Source organism: Choloepus didactylus, chromosome 2 (genome assembly GCF_015220235.1).
Source record: "Choloepus didactylus isolate mChoDid1 chromosome 2, mChoDid1.pri, whole genome shotgun sequence".
Classification (NCBI taxonomy): Eukaryota; Metazoa; Chordata; class Mammalia; order Pilosa; family Megalonychidae; genus Choloepus; species Choloepus didactylus.
The window spans coordinates 77,989,464-78,005,519 of record NC_051308.1 but is presented as its reverse complement, the minus strand read 5'-3'; the positions used below and the strand labels follow the sequence as shown (position 1 = coordinate 78,005,519).

Sequence of the window (16,056 nt, the reverse complement as noted above, 5' to 3'; positions counted from 1 at the left end):
AAAGGTAGGATATATAAAACATGAAATAAGATAGCACATTTAGAATAAAAAGTACAAGTAATAAAAGATGTAAATAGACTAAGCGCCATTTAAAAGACAAAGACATTAGATGTTTTTTAAATAGATATTCCATGCAAGCCCTAAAAAAAAGAAAAAAGAAAGAAAGATGATATTCAACTATAGTAATATTAGATACAATAGACTTTTAGGCAAAAAGCATTAACAGAGATATAAGTAGAAAAATTCAATTCACTAGGAAGGTATTACAACTGTAAGCATGTATCCATCTAGTAACAGAGTCTTGAAATATGTAATTCAACTATTAACAGAAATTCAAGGAAAAATAAATAGCAGCAATAAATGAGTATTTCTATTTCTCTGCATCTTCTTCAACACTTGTTATTTTCTGTTTTTCTAACAGCAGCCATTCTAATGGTTGTGAAATGGGGTCTCATTGTGGTTTTGATTTGCATTTCACTGATGGGCAATGATGTTGAATATCTTTTCATGTGCTTTTTAGCCATTTGTGTATCTCCTTTGAGGAAATACCCTTTCAAGTCTTTTGCCCATTTTATAATCAGGCTTTTGTTGTTAAGTTGAAGGATTTCTTTATTCATTCTGGATATTACATCTTTATTGGATATGTGGTTTCCAAGTATTTTCTCCCATTGTGTAGGTTGTCATTTTACTTTCATGATAAATTCCTTTGAGGCACAAAAGCTTTTAATTTTGATGAGCTCCCATTTATCTATTTTTTTTCTTTTGTTGCTTGTGCTTTGGGTGTAAAGTCTAAGAAACCATTGCCTAACACAAGGTCCCAAAGATGCTTTCCTATGTTTTCTTCTAGGAGTTTGATAGTTCTGGCTCTTATATTAAGGTCTTTGATCCACTTTGAGTTGATTTTTGTATAAGCTGTGAGGTAGGAATCCTCTGTCTCGTTGTTATGTATAGAGTATATTTCCTTTAGTTTTTTGCCCATGTTTTCTGTTAGCTCTTTGAACATATTTAGGACTGTGATGGTTAGGTCCATGTGTCACCTTGGCTAGGTGATGGTGCCCAGCTGTCTTATCAAGTTAAGTACTGGCCTATCTGTTGCTGTGAGGACATTTCGTAGACTTAAATCGTCAGTATGTTGGTTGCATCTGTGGCTGATTACATCGGCAGTTGCCTAAGGGGAATGTCTTCCACAATGACAGATGTTTAATCTAATCAGTTGAAGGCTTTTAAGGGGGAGCTAATGACTTCAGCAGTCAGAAGAGATAACTTTCATCTCTACTTCAGCCAGCCAGCGTCTCCTGGGGAATTCATCGAAGACCTTCATCGGAGTGCCAGCTTGTAGCCTGCCCTATGGAATTTGGACTTGTGCATCCCCACAGTTGCATGAGACACTTTTATAAAATCTCATACTATTTATTGATATCTCCTGTTGGTTTTGTTTCCCTGGAGAACCCTGACTAATACAAAGACCATTTTTAAAAAGCCTTTCTCTGATATGTACCGGGTCTGACCCTCCTCATTGATGGTTTCTAATGCTTTAATTTTCTCCTTTGCCTGGGCTGCCATGTCCTGTTTCTTTGTATGTTTTGTAATCTTTTGTTGCAACCTGGACATCAATAATGTGTTGTCACTGAAATTTAGACTCTAAGGTCTCTGTTCCTTAAGCATGTATTTAGCTAGTGTGGTGACACAGTTTTCCTTGAATTCCAGGAGCTAAAAATGAAGGGGAAAAAAAAGAAAACCCATTTCCCAGTCTCAGCAGACCTGTGTAAGTGCTCTTCTTCAGGGCTTATCCACAGAATTAGAGTTGCTTCAGTCCAAAGCAAAGGGGCTACCCTGATCCCGCATCTTGTCTTGGGCATGTGCCTTTGGTATAGGAATTACCCTATTTACACGAATACAAATGTCCACTCTTCCTCAGGAAAAAGTTTCTTCATGATCTCAGGCACTGTCCTGCGTGTCCTACAGCCAGCAACCCCTTGCCCAGGCAGCCCCTTGACTGTCTTCTCATAGTGTTCTGTGGCAGAGCTTGGTGAGCCACCTTTTAAATGCAGGGCAAGTTCTGGGATAAAAAGTCTCTCAGGCCACCACCAGACAGATTGGGCCAAATATTCATGTTCCCAGTTTATTCTGCTCCCTCTGGAACAGGGACTAGGGAGCTGCACTGAGAGCATAAGCTGGCTCTGCACAAAATCAGTGAGGGGTGCAAGAGGGGCCAGCCAGGGTGCCAAGAGATCCTACTGCTAAGAAGCCTTTTTTTTTTTTTTTTAATTTGGCACTCATCTGTTATTACAGTCCTTTAATTATTTTCTGGAGTTCTGAGAAGATGTTTTTGCAGGTTTTTTTCTGGTTGTTCAAAGATTCTGTAGGGGGATGGAATCCTGAAGCATCTTGATTGGGATGGTACCTCCAGAAGCTATTATTCTGGTGCCCTATCCTTGGAGGTCACATAGCATCATTTCTGCCTTATTCCATTCATAGGATCACTAAGTGTAGCCCACATTCAAGAGGAGGAAAATTAGAGTTCATTTTTTGAAGAAAGGAGTGTCAAAGAATTTGCAAGCATTTAAAAGTAATCCAAATGAGCTAAGCATCTATCTCAAGAAGTAAAGGGGAAAAAACAACAAAATAAAGCCCAAGGAATATGGAAAGGTAATGAAAAAGATAACATCAGAAATTGATGTAGTGGAAAACAAACATACAATAATCATTAGCTAATTCCTAATTTGATTCTTTGAAAAAGCTAATAAAATTGACAAGCTTCTAGGAAGTATAATCAAGGAAGAAAAGAGGCAAAAATAAACAATACTAGAAATAAAGAGGAAAACACCTATAGATGCCACAGAGAATAAAAGAGGATGTCATGAATATATTTTTAAAAATGTAAGATTATATTATATATAATTTTGTGTCACTAACTTTTAAACCAAAATGGATGAATTTCTAAAAACCTATAACCCACTAAAACTAACCTACAAAGAGCAAGAAAAAAATGGATAATCCTATAACTATTAAAAATTTTAAGTCAATAGTTTAAAATCTTCCCTCAAAAAGAACACCAACCCAAGATAGTTTTACAAGCAAGCTCTACCAAATATGAAAAATGCAAATAATTCTACTCCTATACAAACGATTTCATATTATAGAAAAGTGGTTAGGGGCACTCTCTAATTCATTTTATGATTCAAAAATAATCTTGATAGCAAAAACTGAAAATATCACTGCAAAATAGGAAAACTGTAGGCCAAATACACTCATTAGCATAGATAAGAAATTTCTCTAAGAACATTAGTAAACCTAATCAAAATTGAATTTCTTTAAGTCAGCAACAAACAGGGAGTGTTCATGGTGACATTATTTTAATAAATAATGGAAAACCCAAATGCCTTTAAACAGTAAAATGGAATTAAAAATCACAGTCTAATATAACAGAATATTTTTGTCATTGAAAATTAATCAATTACAACTACCAGCAATAACAGGTGAATCTCTGGAATATAATATTGACAAAAGGAAGTTATGGAAGAAGACAAATAATAAAATTCCATATGGATCAAAATTTTTTAACATGAAAAATGGTTAACTATATGTGATTAAAGTATTAAAAAAAAAAAAAAACCTGCACATGCAAAATGTAGAATGGTGTCCTCTCGAAGGGGAAAGAAAATAATAGATTCTGAGAGGGGCCAATAAGAAATTTCAGAAGTAACAGTAATTTTCTTTATATCTTCTACATATTTTATAAACATTCCTTTATGCCAACTCAATATTTGTTTTTAAAAACTCAAAACTACTAATGTGGTAAAGAGCAGGTGGCCCCTAGCCCGGTTCCCTTCCACCTCACATGCTAGAAGTTTATAGCTGGTATGAGAAGGAAGAACCTGGCTCATCATCCCATAACAGATCATGATTTTTTCCACACTCTCCTGAATGTTGATTTTTTTAAAGAATCCCAGAGATATATGCCAAATAGAGTTATTTCATAATGTTCATCATTTAACAACATAGTAAAATATTAAAACAACCATAGAAGATATGCACTGTCATTTTAACGAGTATGTTGAGACCGTACCATAGTCCAACCACAAGTAAAAAAAAAACTTTAAAGCTGGTCAAGTGTTGCCAATGTAAGTCATAACAACGTCAAAAACTGTCCAGTGATTTTGGAATCCAACCAATTCAAGTAACACAGGCAACAAGAAAAAAAAAGTTTTGCTTAAATTAACTTCAACTCTCTTCTTGTTTAACCTTTTTTTGTTGTTGTCCCAATTTGTCACCCTTAACTACCCTACTCATAAACTTTTAGACCTTCATACCAAAGTATACATGCAATTAGATCAAATAACTACTTGGATCAATGGAAGTGGGGGAGGTCAGAAATCAGTTACACCAGGGGTTTCACCGAAATGACAACATATTTGACACGTCAAAAGAAGTATTCAGATGCAGTTCCATGGCAACACAGCTTTAGGCAACAAATGAACCTAAGACTATATATGCACTGGAAGTGATAAATGCCAAAAGGCTGAAAGAAAGCAGTTTTATTTATTCTGGTCCCTGACGGAGAACTGTTCTTTCAGTTCCAACACTTAGATTGTTTTGAAAGCTTCAGGTAATTTAAGTAAATTCCTAATTATAAATAATACAAAAGTATGTTTTAAATCTATTATTTTTAAAGTATTCCAACCCATGTCCTCACAAGCAATATAATGTTCCTTAATACAAATTACAGTTTTAATTTAAATTGCATAATATCATATATGGTTTGCCTTTTAGACTGCATAAAACTTGATTAGTATACAAGCTACATAATTAAATATTTTCTTTTCAGAGCACATCTAAACTAAAAGATATAGTCATGTTTAGCTGGTGGCAGAATATTGAATTAAACTCAGATAGTACTTATCAAAAAACCAATCATATCCCAGGTTTCAAATGATCTCCAGTGAGTAGTTCTGAATTTGCTTCACTCTTGATCATGGAAATATGTCACAAAAGTAATTTAATAGCAATGTGTTTAAAATGACAGAAGGATGAATGAGTCTGTTAAAAAGTATGCTGAGAAGACAACATGGTAAGCGTAACTGAAACAGATGTCAAGGACTGGGTGTCAGGAAAACTGGCTGTCTGTCACTAACCAGCTGTAACCTTGGGCACATTACTCATTATTTGAGCCTCATCATAAATACCTTCTGAGGGGTTAGAATAGGTGTTCATAAAGGTCCCTTCCAAACTGGAGTTTTCTGAACACTAAGCAAGGGTCAGAGAGGGAGAAGTGATAACTTCTTAAGAGAAAATTACATACAAAGGGATAGATAGAGAGGAATTAATTTGTAGAGTATTAACTACGAAAAGCAAATAGAACAGGCTAAACTCAAGGAGAGAATTAGTCTCCAAGCAGAGAGAACCCTCTTAAAGAATTTTGTTTGGGACAGTCCTATGAAAACTGGAAATTGGTACCTAGTTACTTATTAAACCATAATTACCAACCATTTTGTTTTCACTGCAGAGAGATATTTACATATTGCAACAAAAATATACTATAGAATTTTTTAATAAGTAAAAGCATTCAATAGATGTTTATAAAAATTATGTTTTTATTACTCTAACTCAAGTCAAACATTATTTATTTGATAGTAAAAGTGTCCAAAAGAGCCTAAGCATAAGTTCGAATTTTCTGACTCATAGATAGGTGTGGGTCTATAAATATAGGCATGTGCCACAAAACATATGGTATTTTCAAATATTACAGAATAAAAGTCATTTATTTTAGGTTAAAATTGATCAGTTTTCTCACCAGGACTTTGTCCCTCAAGTAATGAACTTGCTTTATGGGTGATAATGGGCTTAGGAGAGACTGTACCAAGTAGAAATAAAGTTGGTGAAAATAGATCTGAGACCTCCTGTTGAGTGCCTAAAGAGCATAACACATCACGTTCAAATAAATACACAAAAAAGGATTTGCTCTATCTGAATTGAATTGTAAGATCCTTTTCTGTTCTAAAATTCAATTCAATTCAGCAACATTTATTGAACACCTAAAATGGGCAAGGGTCAAAGTCAAATCTGATAAACGTATTTGATTTGACAGGGGATTTCAGGGATGGGAGCTTAAGGCATACAACACCTAGAGTAACCAATTTCAAACTTTAATCATCACTATGGCTCCACATTCAGCCTGACTCGCTCCTTCACAAGTGCCCTTGAATTTTATAATTGTTATCGTGACTGAACTAGAGTGGTCCTAGTCTAGCTTGAAGGAGAGGTTTGCAGAATGCCTTTACATCATTGTGGTCCTTTCATTGAAATCCTCTAGGGTCTTCTAGTATATTATCTTTTTTGGTCTGTGTGCCCTTCACGCCACCCAGATGTTCTAAACTCCCTTCTTCCTTAGTGTTCATGATGATATGGACACTGGCATCTGTTTAGTCCAATCCTGGCTCTTTCAAGCAAGCACAGTGCTGTTGAACAAAGCTTCCCCAGCATTTGACCTCCTTTCCCAAATCACCATTCATCCAGTCATGGCTGCCTTCTAACATCTGACTGCCTTGTCCCTCAAATCCTTTAGAATGAATACAGTGACTTTATAGTGATCAATTTCTTCAATCATGTATGCCAGTGTGTGTATTAATTAGGCCAAACCACATTTATAATTTGTCATATAAAATCACATTTACATTCAATAGTGTCTTTAAACCATTTTATGGAACACAAGTACTTGTCCTAGCACCATGGGGGGATTCTAAGGAAGTATAACACATGACTTGCCTCGAGGAACTTGCAATACATCAGAGAAACAGGACAAATAGACATGAAAATGAATACTACAAGGCAGTCAGTGGGACAGATAGTAGAGGCTAGGATTTGCTCAAAAGAAGTCATCATCATGACCTTCATGGCAGGGGTTAGAATTAAGCATGTACTCGAAGAAACAACTGAGAAATCGAATAGGTGGAAAGGAGGAGTGGGTGTTCCAGGAGTAAGCAAAGGCCAAAGATGTTCATGAAAAAGTTCCATTCAAAACAGGCAGGAGGAGTAGGACAAAAAGGTTGGGGGGCAAAGAGACTTATGCTTGAGAGTAGTAGGAAATAAGACTGCAAGGTCACACACCAGTCTGTTTGGAATGAGTGTTTCATCCTTTTGACAACAGCAGTGCCCACGAAGGATTACACTAAAAGATGCCATGACAGAAATAATGCTTTAAAGATGATTTATCTGATTGTTACATATAGAAAGAGGTGGCAGCAACTATGAAAAGATCAAATAAAATAAAATGGGAATAGTTTTTATTTGAGTCCCAAAGCAAGTTGGGAGCAGTGAACTTGAAATAAAAAGAAGAGACAATTGAGTACGTATCTGTAGGAAGAGGGTGAGTCCAAGATAGCCTTATTGAGTTACCAAATTTCACAAGAGCCTTGCACTCCCGATGAATATGTCGCCTAAAGGAACAACAATAAAATCATAGATCCATGTAATGAGTGAATTTTGTGTAAGGTAGTATTTAACAGGGATTTATATATCATAAAGGCACCAATCCATTTTACCCTAATATTTATAGATTTGGACTACAAGCATCTTTAAACTGCACACCACACATGCCCCCATACTTTTTCACACATGGGCATATGTGCTACTATACTTAAGGATGGAAAATGGACATTATCTTTCATCCATTTATTCTCCCTCCACAGAGCCTGTACCAGGTGTTAGGCTCTTGGCCAACTGCTGGGAATAGAGATAAAAGATAGCCTCCGCCTCTGAAGGGCTCCCAATCTACCTCCTTCCCACAAAGTCATCCACTGATCCAATGACCGCACACAGGCTGCTGATGCCCACTGTGTCTCCATTTGATCATGCTCCTTGTTTAGTCTACTAGACGCCCTCACCTGGATGCCCACAGACCCCTCCAACTAAGCATCTGCTGAACAGAGCAGTAGAACCTGCTCCTCCTCATACAATGTTCCCATTTCAGAGAATGACAGAAACCTGGGCATCTGCCTTGGGGTCTCCCACTGCTTCACTCCCCAATTCCTATCTATGCCCAAATTCTGTTGTTTCTACTTCCAGATGTCTCTCTTATCCAGCCCCACTGTCACCATTCTGATGTAGGCTACATCATCTGTGGCCTGCCAAAAGATTTCCAAGTGACTTCCTGGCATGATAACCCCTCTCCGCTCTCCATACTGCAGTCAGTATGACCTTTCTAAAACGTGCATCTGATTGGGTCACTTATGTGCTTAAAACCCTATAATGGTTTTCCATTGCTATTAGAATAAAGCTCAAATTCCTTAGTCTGCATCACAAAGCCCCTTTGTACCCTGGCCTTTGCCCATCTCTTCATTCTCACTTGGCAGCTCTCCAGCTATACCAAATTCTTTCAGTTCCTCTAATGGTCCATGCTCCATCCTGGCCCTCATATATCCTACCCTCCTGCCAAGAACACTTTTTCCCCTTCCTGCAAAGTCCACGTGCCAAGGAATGATTATCCTGAGCTGAAACAATAGATTAGTATTGAGAATGATCATTAGTACACGTTGCATGTGTACAACCTTCTATTATTTGTCAAGTTTTAACTATATCCCTGTAACTATAATGATCACATCTGGCAAACTAAAATTCTGAAGAACAGGGCTGAATTTTTGGATGAGACTGTCTTGGAATACCTTGGCTCTCCATTAGTCCCATTTCATGACAGCAGATGCTCAGGACAGTGGCCTTCCCTGATCAGGGAGAAGTGACTGCAGTGTGATTCCAAAAGGGACAGAGGGGAGCAGCTGCTCTGGGCTTGATACCTAGTCCAGTGAGTTTGAGTGGGATGTTCTGCTGAAGACTAATCTTGCAGGGTTTTTTATGCCTGCTCAGGGACCACATGCCCCCAAAATCCACCTTTATTCTCCTTCAGAGTGTAAATAATCCTTGACACACTTAGAGGCAGCACCTCCCCTGAAGAAGGGAGGAACACAGACCCCCTACTTTCCTTTAACTACCTTAGCAAATGGGCTTATTGTCCAAGAACAGGGTGTACCAGGCCCTTGTCAGGGTTAAATAGGGAATGCACCCACCCCATCAAGAGGAACAGGAGAAGCAGCTCCAGATTCAGAAGGAATGGACAAGAATACCTGGACCTATTCTGACAAGTGGGCTGGGTCAAAGTGGGATTTGAGCATTAAGGGATGTATTCTAGGAAACCCACATGACAGATGTTCTTGGTGGAACTGACCGTAAAGGAATAAAATTATCTTTCCTCAAAGATCCCTGGACACTTGTAAGTGGACCAGATGAATAGTGGCTCAGCATCAGCTGCTAGAAGGTCTAGGACCAGCTCTCAACAGAGGCACATGGTTACCAAAGAAGCAATGCTACTTTATAACAGCAACAGCAGATGAACCTTTACTCTATTTGCAAGGGTATAGAAGTCACCAGCCTCCCCTTATCCCCTTCAGCATTTTTGGCCATTACCTCATGCCAAATTTTACATTTATTTCTAAACTATTCCATAAGTTTGAAAAAAAATAGTTAACTCGCAGCTTGTGAAAACATTTCAGCAGTGTATCCAAGATCATACAATGAATAACAGAGAGATTGGAACAGAAAAAGTGACCCAGTAAAAGACGCACAACTCAGCTGAAGATGAGTGATATATTGTGCCATCAAAAGCACAGAAATGGAGGTGAGAAGTGAAGACCCATGAAGTTATTGGCACATGACAGACAAGGACTATTCCTTACAATGTTCTGATGGTCTCCGGTATTGACTGCAGCTACTGGGAGTTATGCCAAATCATATTAAGTCTGCAAAAAGCCTCAGCAAGGGAAAAGTGGTTTGTGGACAAAGGAATGTTACAGAGAACCAGGGCAACTTGGTTGGACCCTATTATCTCAGTGCCTTTGATAACATACTGGAGAGCAGAGTTAGGTTTTGAGTCAACTGAAATCTTCCATAAATGGAGTCTGTCTAATGCAGCCTACATATCATCCAAAACAACTCAGAGAAATTCCTATTATGTACATGGAAGGGGGAATGCAGCAAGTTCCATCTGGCTGTGCAGAGAACATTCTCTGCTTAGTGAAACTCCGCGGTTCTTGTGTTTAGTGCCAACTGCGTGTTCATACTAGACCAAGGCTCTGAACACAAAAGGTGTTAAGCATATGAGAAAACGAGCCAGATGGAGAAGGCATTGCTGTACCATTCTTTGTCTCTAAAACATCAAAACTACAAGGCAAGATATTAACAAGGGCATCATTTCGTAAAGCCCCTGAAGAGTTATGAGCCAAAATCATGACCAACGATACTCACAGTTGCCACAGCAAAACAAAGTGACATTATGTTTTTCCATTAGCCTCCTATCAAGACACTAGTAAAACCAAGAACAGGCTGAGATTCATCATGGTGACTTGCTCTGTGATTCTGACACTCTCAGGGAAACCTCAGAACTTTACAGTGTAAAGTGAAATTAGCCATATTAGGAAATAAAGGCACAAATGCACAAGTTGACTTACCTCAAATGTCACCTTCTCAAAGAGGCCTCCCCCGACAAGCCTCAAGTACTCTATTTCCTTCTTCACTAGGCACTCACCTGGAGCTGTTCTTTAACACATTAGCTTTGATAACTATCAGACTATCTTGAGAATTCGTGCATGGGTTTGTCCCCCCTCTCTGTCCGAGTTTGGACTCCTTGAGAGAGAAACTGCACTTAATCATTACTCTGTTCCTAACCCCCAGACAGAGGCTGTGTAGACTCGGCTCTCGATAATATCTGACTGGCTGACTGGTGGCCTCTCCCACTACCAAAGAACAAAGGCTGTTAGCAGCAGCCAAAGGCTTTGTGGAGTCCAGAAAAACCAGCATTTGCATCAATTCATCAAAAATGCCACATATTTGATTGAAAAGTCTCTTTTTAAAAATAGATGTAGTAGTATTTAAATCCCATATGTAGAGGCAAAGCAGCCTGAAGCAATGTCTCTCCAAGTGTGGCTGACAGACCAACGGCACCTGGCAGCTTGTTGGTAAAGCAAATTCCAGGGCTCCACCTCAGACCCAGTGAATCGGAATATCTGTGGATGGGGCCGAAGAATCCGTGTTTTAATAATCTGTTTGAACCCTCAAGTTTGAGAACATTGGTTGGGAAATGCCACTGTTTTTAAATGAGTAACTATCATTCAGAATGAAGGTGAAGATAAACAAGAAATGCCATAAAGACTAGGGTTTTTCCAGAGACAAGTGACACACTCTTGCTGACATTTAGATTAAAAATATAAACACTAAGAAAAGGGAGAAATTATGTGCATGAATACAGCACTCAGAATGCATGCCCATCCTTGCATTAGGTAACTGTTCTACATTCTGTTTTACGGAGACTTCCCAAAGTGACTGAACAACCAGCAGGCAGACCACGCTCCTTGTGTACAATAAATTCTCTTCCTTCACTTGGTTTCCCTCCCCTTCCCACCACTGATGTCCCTAGGGCAGCACCATCTGTGACTCTTTCTAGGAATCACTGTAATGGATTACTGACCAGGACAAACTCAGAAAATGCAGCCCAGCTGGGGACAAGAAGGAAGCTGTGCCATACCGTGATTCAGATGTCTGATGCAGTCACTCAGGACAGCACTGAACTTCCTCTGCTCAGAGGCCTCCTGGAAACAGAAGCAGCCATGTCTGAGGAATGGCAGCCACAGGTACACCGGGAATTCCTTGGGCAGGACCACAAAGGGCTGAGCATTCTCTTTCTCACTGGGCGCTAAAGATAATTGAAAACATCAATATGTGTTAAAAACATAGATCTTTTATTCAGAATACTTGTTTCAGGCAGTGAAGGCCATGGGGTGGAAAGTTGGTCTGAGTGGGGGAAAATCAGAGTTCACGCTCCTCCAGCACCCCTCCACCAGCTTCACCTGCCTCACTCCAGCAGATGCATCGCCTCCTTCTCCAAAGGGACAACAGAGGCCATCAGCCATCTCCCTCAGCTCCCTCACATCTAAGTAGCCCACCAGCAGAGCTCATTCTCCCATGCTACCTGCTGCGGACTACCCCGTCTGCGCAGGCAGGGACTGGTCCTGCTGGCCCGGCAGGCCTCTGCTCCACCAGCTCTGCTCTCTGCCTTGCACCCTCTCACTCTTCCCTGTCACTACCAGGCTTCTTGACAGAAACCAACTTGCTGTCTTCACACCATCACCCCGTTCTCTCACCTGTCTGGCCCACGAGCTCCTGAAACCCGATGGCTGAGGCACTACTGTTATTCTGTCAACCCATGGCTTCTTCTTTATTACCTGTCTTTTTCATCTGATCTGAAACATCTGTTGCTGCTAACCAAACCCTGTTTTGAAAACATTCTCTCTCCCTTCAATTTCAGGAGCAACTCCCTCTCCTGGTTTCCTTCATGTTTTTTTTTTTTAATTGTTTCTTCTTTGTCATCTTTATTGGATCCTCTGTCCCCTCTTTCATCCCTCCCTTAAGTGTTGGTGTTTGTTCTGTTCTGTGCTGGTTTCTGTTCCACTCTCAGTCCCTGTATTCTCCATTCTCCCTGGGTGTGCTCATCCATTACATGACTTTTTATAAATTGTTCCTGCAGTCCATATTACCCTTACCTCCTTCCCTTTCATTATGTTTCTTCACCTAGAAAATTTTCATCGACCTTCAAAAATCAGTTCAAAAGCTACCTTCCCTGGCACCTGCCCCTGGCACCAGAGACAGAATTGGGTGCTCCTTTCCTTGTTCTCCCGAGATGTTGTTAAGATCTGTTTTCATGTCTGGTGCCCACACTGTGGGTGGGGATGGAGAGCGAAGTAAGCTCCCCCATTGATTCTCACAAAGTCCCCCTGGCCAGCAAGCAGGTCCCCTGCCCTGGATCCTGAGCCCCTAAAGAATGGAGACTGCCTTACTTATCATTGTATCTTCAGCTCACTGCACAGTTAGAGCCTAGCAGATGCTCAACTATAGTTTGTTGAATGAATGAATGTGCAACATTGTCCTAGGGAATGTTAAAAGTTTTCAACAATGGGACTTTTACCTCTTCCCTCAAAATCAGTTCCAATAAACTCATGTTAAACTATTCTACTTTTCAGATACCCCACCTAAACCCTATTCCTTTCCATGCCTTACAATTATATGATATTGTGCTTGGTTAAATGAGCCCAGCTTATTTCCAGTCATGGAGAACAAACAGAAGAGGAAATTCTGTGCTCCCTGCCTGCACAATGGCCACTAACCTCAGGGAATGAGAGACTCTAAGAGGCAATAGAAAGCACTGGACATTCCAAGAAATGGATGCTAACCATAAAGGAGACTCCAGAACAGAGTCATGCTACTGTGATATTTAAAAAATCAGGACTGGCTTAGACGAAGAACAGACTTCTGGGGGTCATATCTGGGAACCCTGTTCTAAATGTCCTGAAACCTGAAGGTAACAAGGTGGAATGTGCTGGAAGCACATGCTGGTGCACCAGGATCAGCACAATGCCTGGAATATATGAAGGAATTAACAAATGAATGAACACACAGATGAGTGAATTATTGAATGCTATAGCAGAGGCACTAGTTATAACTGATTAGCTGTTCTCTCCTGATTTCTTAGTAATAAAACCCCTGATTTTTTGTTGGACAAGAGGCTGACTACATTTCTTGTCTCCCTTATGGCTTGGTCTGCTCACAGCCTCTAAGTCTGGCCAATGGGCTGTAAATGGAAGTGGTATGCGAAACTTCCTGGAAGTATCCTTAAAGAGAAGGGACATACCATGCTCCTCCCCTTACTCCTTCCTGCCATCTGGAATGAGAAAGCTACGTTTGGCACTCCAGCAGCCAACTTGGACCATGCCAATAAAGGTCTACAACCTAGAGATAAAGGAGGAGTAGGATGGAAAGAGCCTGAGTTTCTGACAAATTCATGGAACTGCCATTCCAGTCCTGGACTGCTAGCATCCAAATATTTCTTATCAGATAAAATTCTATGCCTTTAATTTGAGTTTTTTGTTGTATGCAGCAAACCAGATTCTGACTAACAAAATGCCACACATGTCAATCACTTTAGAAAAATATGAGGGAATTTTTGATACATCATTTTAGCAGAACTTTCTATAAAGATGATATATTTATTCATAAACCTTTAGTGCTTTTTCTTAAGCAAGGTTAATTCCTCCCATCTTCATTGTGTCTTTCCAGTAGAAATAGTATCATGCAGTCAGTCTTCTGGATTAATATGGTTTTGTGAAAAAATTCTCCCTGCCCTTTGCAAGACATCACAATTTTGTACAAATAACTGAAAGCCACATTGATCCTTTGCATTTAAAAATTGCAGCAATCCCCATAAAACTAATTCCTATTAACCTCAAGTTATCTCACACTTGACCTTTTACAACAATTTTCCAGAGGTTATTAGTCTGCATTTTTTCCAAGTACAGTTACAATGATCTATTGTAGAATATTCTATTTTTAAAACTCCGAAGTCCATACCATGCAACAAAAAAGTTACTGAAATGCCTCAATCTGGAGCCCTGAGTCAACTGGTATTAGTCACACAGCCTTGTACTTTTTATTCCTTCTGACATGATTTCATCAATAAATCAATAAACATATTGTCTGTTCTGACTTATTTCATTGGAAAGTCCTTTTGGAGAGATTCTGAAGAGCCAACATGCTGGTATTCTCATTTTTAGCTGTAGCACCATAGTCAAAATAACATACAAGTAGAATTTGAATTAGAAAATAATATGTATAATATAGAGTTGTCTTAGCCTGAATTACTTAGTAATAATTTGTTAACCTAGGTTTATGATCCACGTATTAATCCTATAACCATGTCATTAAAAACACTATGTTAAGCATTTCTGCACTGAAATAATAACTGATAAAATGATTATTGCCTCCATAAATTCTAATGATATGATCATACCCATTAATAAGAATCAGGGCTCTCTTCAAGAAACCAAGTAATTACTGTGTAGAATGATTTATACAAAGCCAGATGGAGTTATTATATTATCTACAGTTCATAAATCTCCATGAAATGCCCTATTTGGTCTATATATTATCCATCAATTTCACTACATGGAAAAGTGAAATGAATGAGAATCAAAGAATATTAGAGCTGGAAAGACCCTTCCAGTTTTCAAGTTTTATAAGACCCTATTTTAGAGTAGTAAAAACAGAAACAGAGAGTTTCAGCAGCCTGCTAAGGTAATATGGTTGATAAGTGGCTCAGTTAGAACTAGATAAATATCCAGTCTTGATTCTCAGTTCAATGTTCTTTCCATGACAACCATCAGCTATTATTTATAGATATGCTAATAAATGCAATGTTTTTTATACAGTAGCTATGAGTTACTGTAATACTTGTTAAAAGTATTTTGCCAATTTAGAATATTTTATTGCATATCACCCTAAAATCAGAAAAATAGCATTTCCCAACAGGTCCAGGCTTGCTTACTGAAAGGTGGGATTGTACATTTCATGTACTGAGCCCTACCTGTTTATTCGGCTGCCCTCTGTGGTGTTATCAAAGCCTGCAATATTTCCAGAAGCTTCAAGATACCTGCCAATAGCACAATTTCTATGTGCTAGAAACACAGTAAATGTGATTTAAAATAATAAAAGAGGTTCAATGTTGACCTTTTAGAGAAACTACATCTTCTATTTGTCTGTGGAGATATGGGGCTACCCCAGGATTTCTCAACCTCAGCAAGACTGGCAGTCTGGGCTGGATAATTCCTCACTGTCAGGGGCTGTCTTGTGCATTATGAGAAGTTTAGCAGCACCCCACTACACACTGGATGTCAGTAGCATCACCCACTGCCCCATCAAACTGTGACAACCAAAAATGCCTTCACATATTGCCAAATGTCCCTGTATTTTTTTAATAAATGGCTTTACTCCTGTTGAGAACCACTGGTTTAGCCAAACAAAGCAAGTTGAGGAATTTAGGCTTGGAAAAAAATGCTCAGCAACTTACCAAGAGGGTCCAGGAAATGCCGATCAGATAATAAATTGTATTTGTCTTCTGAGGTTAACACCTTGCCACCAGCTGGAAGAATTCGGCTTTTAGGAGCAGCTCCTCTCTGATAGGCC

The 16,056-nt window shown here is 39.2% G+C and overlaps 1 protein-coding gene across 1 annotated transcript in view; it reads right to left on the bottom strand.

The window, feature by feature from the left end:
- NIBAN1 (niban apoptosis regulator 1) overlaps nucleotides 1–16,056 on the bottom strand; it is a 161,668-nt gene that overhangs the window by 71,527 nt on the left and 74,085 nt on the right. The window contains exons 4-5 of the mRNA XM_037825176.1: nucleotides 15,941–16,055; nucleotides 11,570–11,737 (exon numbers count right to left, since the gene is read on the bottom strand). Of these exons, the coding sequence (XP_037681104.1) occupies nucleotides 11,570–11,737; nucleotides 15,941–16,055 (283 nt within the window). The remainder of the gene's footprint in view (nucleotides 1–11,569; nucleotides 11,738–15,940; nucleotide 16,056) is intronic.